This window comes from Castanea sativa, chromosome 8, assembly GCF_040712315.1.
Source record: "Castanea sativa cultivar Marrone di Chiusa Pesio chromosome 8, ASM4071231v1".
Classification (NCBI taxonomy): domain Eukaryota; kingdom Viridiplantae; phylum Streptophyta; class Magnoliopsida; order Fagales; family Fagaceae; genus Castanea; species Castanea sativa.
Window position 1 is genome coordinate 19638402 of NC_134020.1, and position 12087 is coordinate 19650488.

Consider the following 12087-nt stretch of genomic DNA (forward strand, 5'->3'; position numbering starts at 1 on the left):
ATCATGTTATGGGATTAAGACCAAGGAGGGAAACCACTTCCTCAATGTGAATAACCTCTCAGGAGAATCCTGCCATAGAAGTTACTCACTTTGAGGAAATGGACCTAAATGGCTTGGGCCCAAAAGAATCCATTTTTTCTCAATAGAGAGTAGGCCTTTTAGAGGGAGAGAAGGGATTAGCCTACTAGTTTAGCCTGCCGTACTACACTCTTTGTTTTTCTTCCTTATTCTTTGGTTCTCGTTTTTCTTTTCTTTTCTTTCTTAGGGTTTACTTGTGTAGTGTTGTGGTGATGGTGATACTGTGATTTTCTCCTGGTGATTCTTACTGTTGTGATTGTCACCCCCTACTGCGCACAACAAGAGCCCTATATATACTGCTTGCTGTGACTGGTTTTTACCATTTTAGCCTTTAACTGCTTTTATCTAGATTTGGGTGTCCTTCTCGACCACCCACTGGTTTGTCAGCTGCCCAGCCACCACCACTTACCTGTGTTGGCTGTGCCACTACCCATTATCAGACAAAGAAAACTGTTTTGTTTGCTTATTCACCGTGGCATTCTTATCCTCCACGGTATGGGTATTCTCTCTTACTATCCCTCATGGCATGCACCTAGTGGTCCCAGCTCATCCTCCTTTTGGGTAGTATGTCATCCTAGCTGGACATTTTCCCTAAAAGAGTTTGAGGGGGAACCCCAGAATATGCTTTCCCCTTCTCCCCACCGCTAGACCATACCCCTTCTTACCTCTGACTCGTGACTCACTACCCCTGTATTGGCTGAGTACAGGTTGGTAGTGTCTGGGCCTTGCGCGTGCTTCTCTTCTATGTACATCAAAAGCTTGTTTGTTGCTCATGCGTTTGCCATGGTCTGGAGATTAATCTGTGCATTTTGCTGCTCATCCTTGGCCTCTTATGGCGTGAACTGTCTTCTGATTTTTCATTCTTTATTGGCTTGCTCCTTTCAAGGGTTGGGCCTTGTTTGATTGTGGGTTCTCCCTTCTTGAGCCCATTCTTTGCTCCTTCCATAACCCTTGTTGTCATTTTTGCCATATCATTCTGCCGTTCCTACTGTGGTGTTATTCGACCCGCGCCTGCTGGGCCTGCTGCACGTTCTTCTCCCAATTGGTTTCAATGACCCAGTATGATCATTGGATTCATATTCATGCTACTTTAGGCTTGTTGGACCCATTACATTGCTTGTGGGCCCATTTCTTCCTTATTGGGCATCCTTAGCCCATTTTCCTTCCTTGGACATCCTCGGCCCATTTCCAATTCTACATTCCCATGGGCTTCTACTAACTCCTTTTGGGCTTCCCTAGCCTAATTACTATATTCTTCATCCTTGGGGTTCATGAGCTTTCTACAAACCCCTTACTTTCTTACTTCCTTACATCGGGCCTACTGTGACCCATTCTCACTTTTCTACATCACATAATGCCCATGGGTTTACTGCTTCTTCCTTTGGGCTCCCGTTGGCCAATTTGTTTTTCCAATGCCCATTTGTTTACTTTATGGGCCCAAGACCTATTATTCATGCCATTCGGGCTTGATGAGTTTCTTTCTCTCAATCCATTAACTCTCTTCTTGCCCATATGATTGAGCTTCTTTCTGTTACTGGGCTTTCCCAAAATGAGCATCAACAGAGGGATATAATTTCAAAAACTCTACAGGCTGAGGTATTCAAGCCACTCCAAAAGATGTTAATCCATTTTATTTGATGAAATTCGATATGTCGTACGTGCATGTACACAAACTCTAAAAGATCTTCTCTTTATTTCAAAGTTTTATTTTTTATTTTTTTTTATATAAGTTTATTTCAAAGATTTTGAATGAACTGAACATGCAAAATAATCAAACAAAATAATGCTTCGCCTATCTTTAAAATATTTTTAGCAAATTTGTAATATCAATGATTTTATAACATTCAGAACAAACAAAAAAATGAACTAGTCCTTTTGCCTTTAGATGTATAATTTTGGACGAGGATTCTAAGTTGATGGTGAATCATAAGACTTCACTATAGTCTAGTTTGTGGCCATCCTATTCAGGGATTCAAATCTTCTAGATTTCCTAGGGTGTTCTACCAAATAGATTTTCTTAAATTTTAACAATTCTTTAATGATTTAACGGTCTAGATTTGGCCACATCAGTATTCCATTAACAATAATCTTAATTGTTTTGTTTATAATATTATTTTATGAATATTGTTATTGGAACGCTGACATGGCGGAATCCAAACTATTAAATCATTGAATTGTGGTTAGGATTTAAGGAAGTTTATTGATAGAGTACTCTAGAAAATCTAGAGGATCTGAATCCTATTCAATGAGGGCCAAGCTTTTTATCATTTTGTAAGATGACAGTCTTAATCTATCATCATTCGGAATTTTTTTTTTTTTTAACGTGAAATAGCTATTTTTAGGCCAAATGTCCAGCAAGAACCCTCATGGGCATAGTTTCACATTATTATTATTGATATTAAAAAAATAAAAAATAGTAGGTCCCAATTAGTTGAATTAATAAATTAAAAATTAATTAGTATCTTAGCCGGATAATAAAAATTAACCATTATAGAAAGGATGTCATAGATCAATATAAATCTATCATCATTTGGATTTTTTTTTTTTTTAACATGAAACAGCTATTTTTAGGCCAAATGTCCAGCAAGAACCCTCATGGGCATAGTTTCACATTATTATTATTGATATTAAAAAAAATGAAAAAAATAGTAGGTCCCAATTAGCTCAATTAATAAATTAAAAACTAATTAGTATCTTAGCAGGATAATAAAAAGTAACCATTATAGAAAGGATGTCATAGATCAATATATATATATGTGTGTGTGTGTGTGTAAGGTCACAGTTTGCACCCAAGCCCAACAATATGAAGGGGACAGGCCCAAAAGGCCCAATACAATGAAATTTGTAGAGTGGGCTTGAAATCTAGGTTCTAGGGATGTTGGATAACAAAAATGGTGGGCTCGATTACCAAATCACATGTAATGAACTGTTTATGTAACATAATTTCGCCTCAGACATAAGCCGAGGACGATTTGTATTATCTTTCCTTCTTCCAAAGATAGATTACAATTATGGATGGTGGTGTGTACAGTATTTCTCTCTTTCTACTCCGATCCCTCTCTTGAACGTCTTTCTTTTCTTCATATATCCTCCTCATTCTTTCCTCCATCTTCCACGTATGGATCAGATTATCAATTTAGATACTTGTCCCATCCACCTATTCTTGAAGTCTTTGGAGGCAGCTGTAAGATTGAACCCTAATGCCCAGACATCACTTCCTCATTAATGTGGCCAGAGAAGTAGTTGCAGAGCATTCAATGTGGTGGTAACAGTTTTGTCTTAGATATTTCATGACCCTTCTTCTTATCTTGTACATCTACCATGCTTACCCTTACCTATAGGATCTTTTAGAATATTACTTGTTGACGTTAACCAGCCCTTCTCCTACCTTGGCTTTACATAGCCGAGGACATACTCCTCCTCAGACCGCGTTCTTGGATATACTTGATCAATGATCACTTCTTTACCTATTAGTATTGCTTCGTGAGTTGATATTCTTACATCCTCGGACTATTCAGTGTCCTCGGATTGAGCCTTTAGCCCAACAAACACTCTTGGGCCAATCCAACACGTATTCCTGGGCCCATTGACCCTACAATATATATATAAACACAAGAAAGGAGAATCATAAAACTATTATCGATTGTATTATAAAAAATTCAAATTTACATGATAATGAAAGCGGTCAATGTCATATTAAGAACATCGTATATTATATAAAAATAATTCCGTTCTAGGAGTTGAAGATATGCCAAGTGACTACTTTATTAATTTAATTATTATAGTCAAAACATTCAAAATAAATTAAATCTTAGTATCTTTTAAGCTTTCATATACCCAATTTTTATTAGATCTTATGTCCGTAAATGCACAAGTTGGAAGTCATCTCATTTTTCCCCGGGTCCTTGTCCCTTCACCCTATAAAAATATTATACTTGTGGATTGATCATCACACAAAGGGTGTGCAGAGATACTTATACAAATAAAATACTACTACTAAGAGTAATTCATGCATTTATTTCCTTATATTTTTTGTGGAAATTATTGTATATGAGTTTAGTCTAAAGTTAGTAAAGATTTGCACATTTAGTGGAACTCGGGATTGACTTGCGAGTAACTCAGGATTGCAGCACCCGCGAGTTGAAATGTGAGAAGCATGTGTGTTAGGACATATGTGGATATTGTTAAAGACATATGTTATGTAAATTGGCTAATCCTTTGACAAAACGCTCTTTACTTGTAGTTGGGTAGATCTAAGATGAGTTTAGTATTCAAGGAACAAGAGTTCAAGTCTAGTATTGAAGCCATGCAAAACTGTCTAAGAAACAAGTGAAGAAGTGTTGTTCATTAAATCTCGACAGATAGATGTCTATTGAGATTTAATGATGAATCTCGATAGCTGCTCGACAGAAACAATATCTATCAAGAATTACGAAATTCAGATTTTCGGATCTAATTTCATGCATATCCAAGTGTATTTGTGTAGGTTTTTTTTTTCTCATAATCCTAGACATATATAAGGATTATTTTAAGGGTCGTCTCACTTGATGAAAACAGATGCAAAATCATTATTCATGCATATTGTGACCGGAGACAATTGCCCTAATTCATAATATTATCTGTAGAAGTTACTGTGTCTTTGCACCAAGGGTTTTGTAACCAAGGAGTTTCTTGATCTTCATCGTTGGATGAATTAAAGAACTTTGCAACCAACATCATTTTCAAGTTGGTGTGTTAGTCACATACTTGGATCCGTGCATCGATTGGTTAGTAATATATTGGGAGTCGTGCATTAAAAGGAGAGATTGTCACTACATTATAAGTCCAATTGGGTATTGGGGGTTGGTATAAAGTATTGAGATTATTTTACTTGTAACCGCTTGTTTTGATAATAGTGGATTCTCGGGAGTGGTGACCTTCAATTCACCCGGTGGGGTTTTGCCTCGGTAGTTTTTCCCATTCGTAAACAAATCACCTGTGTCAAACTTATTTTTCGCTGTATTTACTTTAGTTGGTGATTTGTTTGTGCTACAACACTTATTGCATGTAATTGAATCTAATTAATTAACTTGGCTAATAAATTTATTAATTTACCAAATGGGTCAATACATTCTTGGCTTATTAATGTGAAAGGAAGTTCAAAAGTTTGTTAGAGTTGGAGAACTTGCGAGTGGGTGTACCTGCGAGTTACATTGACAATTCAATTTGTTGAACTAGTTGTGCATCTTATAAATCGGAAACACCCATCTTGAATGTGTTAGAATTGAACCTTTATTGTGAGAGCCAAACACATTAGTTTCTCTACACCTCTTCCAGCGGTGACTCTAGAAATTTTTTCTAGAGTGGTCATTATGAAACTTAAATTTTACAAGATCTAATAGAAAGAGATATATTGACAAAAAAAAAAAAAATGCAAATACATAAAATCTTACAATTGTCTTCTATGAGTTTTCTTATTTTGAAACCTTTGAATAATAGTCTCATTATCAATTCTGCAAGTTATATCTCTTTCAAAATTTTAATTTGATAAAAATTTTCTTGTACTTTTCCTTTTTGTTTGTAAGGGCCAAATATATTGTTAAGGGGACCAAAGTTTAAGGACAATGTTTGACTACAAACTTAGTAACATGAATACATATTGAAAATCTAACTGTTGAACTATTTGCTTTTATATTTTTAAAACATATGTCAAATTTCATGTCAATCAGATGTTATTTACTATTTAATCCATAAACTTATTTTTTTTATGTATACTTTTAGACTACAAAACTTGAAATTTAAACATCTGATTGATGATATAGTTATTAATCTTTAATTTGATTGAAATTTAGTAAGCATGGAGGATATAAGAAGAAATGTAATCCAACGATGGATTTTTCAAAATTCACATCCAATAAACAATGTTAAGTGGAGTTGAACCCTTATGCTATAATCAAGTTTGTTGCTAAATTTTGTTCAAAGTTTAATTATGTTAGGCCAAAAAAAATTTAGGGTGGTCACAAATTTTTTTTAAAGGTAAAAAAATCATAAAATCTTTAAATTTTATATATAATGATAATTTTTTTTCTAGGTCAGAGTGGTCCTATGACCACACTGGCTTCAATATGGAGTCCCATGATCTCTTCCTTCTCCCATTGCCATACATTGAGAGAAGATTAACCCAAACACAACCTATACACAAATTGAGGGTTGAGAGTGTGTTGGTTCATTGGGAAGCATTGGAGCTTGACCATATATTTAGTCGGCAAGGCGTGATGGTGCAATTAGGTGGTATTGCAGGATCCTGAAAGCTAGTGAAGACAAAACTCCAAGTAGCCTGTTGGTAGCAGAAGCTTGGAGAGCTTAAGTACAGTAAATAGATTAGGCTTGGAGGGTCTCTTTAGTTATTATTATATTCCAACTTATTTTATGCCGAGTTCTTCATTTTTCTTTTTTGATAGCACATCTGGTGTTATTTTTGGATAGCATCCTTTGCTTATTGCCCTTGGTTTAATTGCTTTGTTCAATTATGTTTATCCATGCTCTAGTTTATTGCTTCAGTTGATAATTAGTTAATTATGTAAATTTTATATTAATTGTGATTAGCTTAAAATTAATCATTTTGTAATTAAAATTGGGGGGGGGGGGGTGTGGTGGTCTAAATTAGCATCTACTAATTAGGCTAGTGTATTTTCAATAACAGTTTGCCAATTACCTTCTGGCCCTGATGGAATTCCATTCCCATTTGTAAAGTCTAATCGAGGTTGATTTCTCTCACATTTCAATGGAGAAAGAAAGAAAAAAAAACATTCATGATATCTCAATGTTTTTTCAGATTTGATATTTCTAACATATATACTCTAGTTATTTATTTATTTTTGGATAGGTGTTTATATCAATTTAGATATAAGAGTTTGTGTGAGGACCCGAAGATCCGAAGACCCGAGGATCCAAAGAACTGAAGACCCGGAGACATACTGGAAGGTATAATGAGCAGAGGAGAATAAAAGAACCTGCCCGAGGACAAAGTGGGATGGTCGGGCAAGGAACGAAAGAGAGATTGATGATGTATGGGACATATTGCAAATATCCAGGTGGGGTTGGATAACTATGAGCATTGGATTGAATGTTTTGTACCAACCATTCTGGCCGCATTAAATAAAGGAATACCAGCTTTGTCCGCTGCATTAATGTAGACATGACCTGAACAGTACAAAACACAGAGCTAAAGCTTTTCTCCATTACCAACTACAAAGGATTGGACAGGTGTCAGTATAAGGGATTAAGTAGATGGAGAGGTGTAAGGCTGAGATAATAAGGGCAAAGGGTATAAATAAGAGAGGAGAGACATAGAAAGGGAGACTTTTGTTGTTGTTACCCTCTCTACAAATTCATTGTATTTGGATCTCTAGTCATAAAACGTATTGTGGCAGTCAGTTTGTTGTATGATTTTTGGGTTTACAATTGGCGCCGTCTGTGGGAACAACAAAGTGAGACATTCTGGTTTAAAGGTATATGGCAGAGGCAAGTCCAGAAAGGGAAGAATCAGTAAGATCACGACGAAGAAACTTAACCGTAAGTCTCCAACGGGGAGTAGGGAAGAGACGTACTTCAGGGGTGGTGGTGGGATCGCATCGTGGCGGTTAGGGGGCTGAGCAACGATCACCAACTGAGGGGCAAATGTCTCGCGACGATGTGTTGCAACAAATGCAGTCTGAGATAGATTACTTACGCAGGCGCTTAGATAGTAAGAAGCGGGGAAGGAAGAGCTCTTCTTGCTCTTCCAGCGACAGTTCTGAAGCAAAATTTGGAGGAAATGAACTTCCAGCACTTGAGTCTCCTCACAGTGAGGCCCGTGTGAGTGCTTCTTTGGGTGTTAGGACAGGGAAGCGGAAGGAGACGCAAGGTGAAAGTGGAGCATACCACGGTGATGGAAACAATGCAATGGGTAAAGCTTTGAGGCAAATTTCAAAATCCCCCTTTGTGGCCAGGATAAATAGGGCAAAGCTCCCCCGCAGGTTTTCTCAACCTATATTTACTATTTACAATGGAAGGACGGATCCTGTAGAACACATCAGTCATTTTAATCAAAAGATGGCTGTCTACTCGAATAATGAGGCGCTGATGTGTAGAGTGTTTCCCTCCAATAATGCGGTGGTTTGATGCTTTGGCGGAAGGTTCCCTAGCGTCCTTTGAAGAATTGACTAGGGCATTCGGGGCACGGTTTATAACTTGTAGTAGGATCCCAAAACCCTTGGATGCGCTACTATCTATGGCCATGAGGGAAGGAGAAACGCTCAAAACTTATTCTGATTGATATTGGGAAATGTATAATGAAATTGACGGAGATGTGGAAAGTGTGGCTGTGAGAACTTTTAAGGTGGGGCTTCCCACGGAGCATGGATTGAGAAAGTCCTTGACAATGAAAGCAGCTGTAGATATGCGCCAGCTTATGGACTAGATAGATAAATATAAACGGGTGGAAGAGGATCAGATGCAAAGCAAAGGAAAAGTGAAGGTATATCTGGAGAAGAAAGATCTTCGGGGAGTGGGGTTTCAAGGCAGTCGGCCTAAGCGAGACTTTCCAAGTCATCCAATGTCCGCCGAAACTCCTTTGGTTAATTCATTGTTCAAGGAGCCTATACATCACATATTGGAGAAAATTCGGCATGAACCGTAATTTAGACCACCTAACAAGATGAGTGGAAATGCATCCACGAGGAATCAAAATCTTCATTGTCATTATCATCAAGACAAAGGACATACCACAGAAGATTGTCGGACATTGCGTGATCATTTGAACCAACTAGCTAAAGCTGGGAAGATCAATCACTTCTTGGCTAGACTGGACGGGCAAGTGGGACAACAAGGTACGCGAATGTATTGGGAAAATACTCCTCAGCTAGCTCTAGGCACCATTAACGTTATTTTGGCGCAGCTGAGAAAAGAAGTCGGATATCCTTCACGGATCATGTCCGTGCAAAATGGGTTTGGAAACGAAGTCATGGAGGAAAACAACCAACTGGTTAAAAGAATGAGGTTCTCGGCGACGCCGGTATTGGGGTTCTTTGATAAAGATGAAGAGGGCACGTATCAACCCCATGACGATGCATTGGTAGTAACTATTCGTATAAGGGGATACGACGTGAAGCGAGTCCTGGTGGATGATGGAAGTGGTGTAGAAATCATGTATCCTGACTTATTTACTGGTTTAAAGTTGAGAGAAGAGGATTTGGAGAAGTATGATTCCCCATTGGTAGGCTTTGACGGGAAACCGATAATTCCACGGGGGATGATTAGGTTACCTATACAGGTGGATGGTACCAAAGTCCAAGTTAACTTCATAGTTGTTATGGCATATTCACCTTACATGGCTATTTTGGCTAGGCCTTGGCTCCATGCAATGGGGGCAGTTTCGTCAACTTTGCACGTAATGGTGAAATATCCTATCCGAGGAAATCTGGGAGTGTTACATGGAAGCCAGTTGGTAGCCAGGCAGTGTTTGATGTCTGCAAATATCAGAACAAGCCAAGGTTCATCAACGGGGGTGACACCGGAGGCATTATAGCAACTAAAGAAATCTGCTCGGGAAGTAGGTGTTGATAAGGATGGAGGTTCTTCCGAGGAGTTGGACAAAATATGTATAGGAGAAGATAAGGAGAGATATTTTCAGGTGGGATCACAGTTACCAGTGCTAGAAAGGGAGGAGTTAGTTCAATTCTTACAGGATAATATTGATGTTTTCGCGTGGACGACCTATAACATCCCGGGAATCGATCCGGAATTCATTTGCCACCATTTGAATGTTAGTCCTAATGCAATGTCCCAGAAGCAGCCTCCTCAGCATGCATCCCAAGAGCATGCAGAGGCAGTTAAAGAGGAGGTTAACAAGCTAAAGCAAGCCGGGGCAATTAAGGAACTTTTTTATCCCGAGTGGCTGGCCAACACTGTTGTGGTAAAAAAGAAGAACGGCAAATGGAGAGTTTGCGTTGACTTCATTGATCTAAACAAGGCATGTCCAAAGGATCCTTTCCCTATCCCAAGAATTGATCAATTGGTGGATGCAACTGTTGGGCATCCCCGGATGAGTTTCTTGGATGCTTTTCAAGGTTATCATCAAATCCCTATGGCATTGAATGATCAGGAGAAGACAACTTTTCGTGCTCCTAATGGCAATTATCATTATCGAGTGATGCCCTTTGGTCTTAAGAACACAGGCTCCACTTATCAACGGATGGTGACTAGAATGTTTGATTCACAGTTGGGGCGTAATATGGAGGCATATATCGATGATATGGTGATCAAAAGTAAGAAGGCGGGAGACCATTTGAAGGACCTACATGAAACTTTCTCAGTACTTAGGAAGTATAAATTGCGTTTAAATGCATCTAAGTGCTCTTTCGGAGTAGGCTCGGGAAAGTTCCTCGGGTATATGATAACTCATCAGGGAATTGAAGTTAATCCTGACCAAATCAAAGCCATCTTAAGGTTGCATCCTCCTCAGAATCCTAAGGAGGTACAAAAGCTAGCTGGAATGTTTGCAGCCTTGAATAGGTTTATATCCCGGTCTGCGGATAGGTGTCGACCTTTTTATCGTCTTTTACATAAATGGAAAGATTTCCAGTGGACAGATGAGTGTAACTTGGCTTTTGAAGATTTGAAACAATACTTGACGAACCCACCGATATTATCAAGGTTGGAAAAGGAAGAGGTGTTGTATGCCTATCTAGCCGTCACGAACTATGCTGTAAGTCTTGTCCTAATAAGGAATGATGACGGGGTTCAAAAACCAATATATTATATTAGTAAATCTTTACAAGAGGCCGAGCGGCAATATTTACCCTTGGAAAAAGCTCTTCTAGTCGTTGTACATGCTATAAGGAAGCTGCCCCATTATTTTCAAGCTCATACAATAGTGGTGCTCACCTAGTTGCCTCTACAGGCTATCATGAGGAAATCGGACTACACGGGTCGTGTAGCTAAATGGGGAACCAAGCTGGGAGCTTATGATGTTAAATATATGACCCGGACGGCTATTAAAGGGCAGGTTCTTGTCGATTTCATGGCTGAATTCACAGAAAGTGGCACTAAGCAGGACGATGCAATGATGACTGTAATGACTATTGGGCTTGGGAATGTCCCTCTTTGGGAAGTTTATACGGATGGGGCGTCAAATCGAAAGGGAGTCGGGATTGGAGTTGTGTTAATTACTCCCGAGAAGTTAGTTATGGAAAAGTCATTGAGGCTTGGATTTATAGCCACTAACAATGAGACCGAGTATGAAGCTCTCTTGACGGGCGTCCAAATGGTTAGGCATTTGGGAGGAGAAATAGTGGAGTTGTATTGTGATTCCAGACTAGTTGTCGGACAAATTAATGGAGAGTTTGAGGCAAGAGATGAGAGAATGAAGAAATATCTTGAACGAGTCAAAGGGGTGTTAAGTTTGTTTAAGAGTTTTCAAGTACGACAGATTCCAAGAGGGCAGAACGCTCATGTCGACTCATTAGCCATGTTAGCCACATCGCTGGGCTCAAAGTTGCCACGGACGGTGATGGTAGAAGATTTGTTGACCTCTAGCCTTACAAGCATCTCGGCAGTCAGGGTTCATAGCATTCGCGTGGGCTCGAGCTGGATGGATCCGATTGTAACCTTCCTACAGCACGGTGTATTTCCTGAAGATAAAGTGGTAGCCAAGAAGGTACGGAGAAGTGCTCCCTGATATTGGCTGTCGGAAGAGCATAAGCTATACAGACGATCTTACTCGGGGCCGTATTTGCTCTGCGTACATCCTGAAGCTGTGGAGCCCTTGTTGGAAGAGTTACATGAAGGAATATGTAAGAGTCATACTAGAGGACGATCATTAGCCCACAGAGCCATGACTCAAGGGTATTGGTGGCCAAACATGCAGAGGGCTTCCCAAGAGTATACAAGAAAGTGTGATCAGTGTCAAAGGTTCGCGCCAAACATTCATCAACCAGGGGGTGCCTTAAATCCATTGTCTAGTCCATGGCCCTTTGCTAAGTGGGGCTT

The 12087-nt window shown here is 39.1% G+C and overlaps 1 protein-coding gene across 1 annotated transcript; it reads left to right on the forward strand.

Annotated features, from left to right (window-relative positions):
- The first annotated feature begins 11005 nt into the window (after positions 1-11005).
- LOC142605971 (uncharacterized) lies at positions 11006-11776 on the forward strand. Its single transcript, XM_075777395.1, has one exon. It carries the CDS (start codon positions 11006-11008, stop codon positions 11774-11776), a length of 771 nt encoding a protein of 256 aa, XP_075633510.1.
- Positions 11777-12087: the final 311 nt, after the last annotated feature.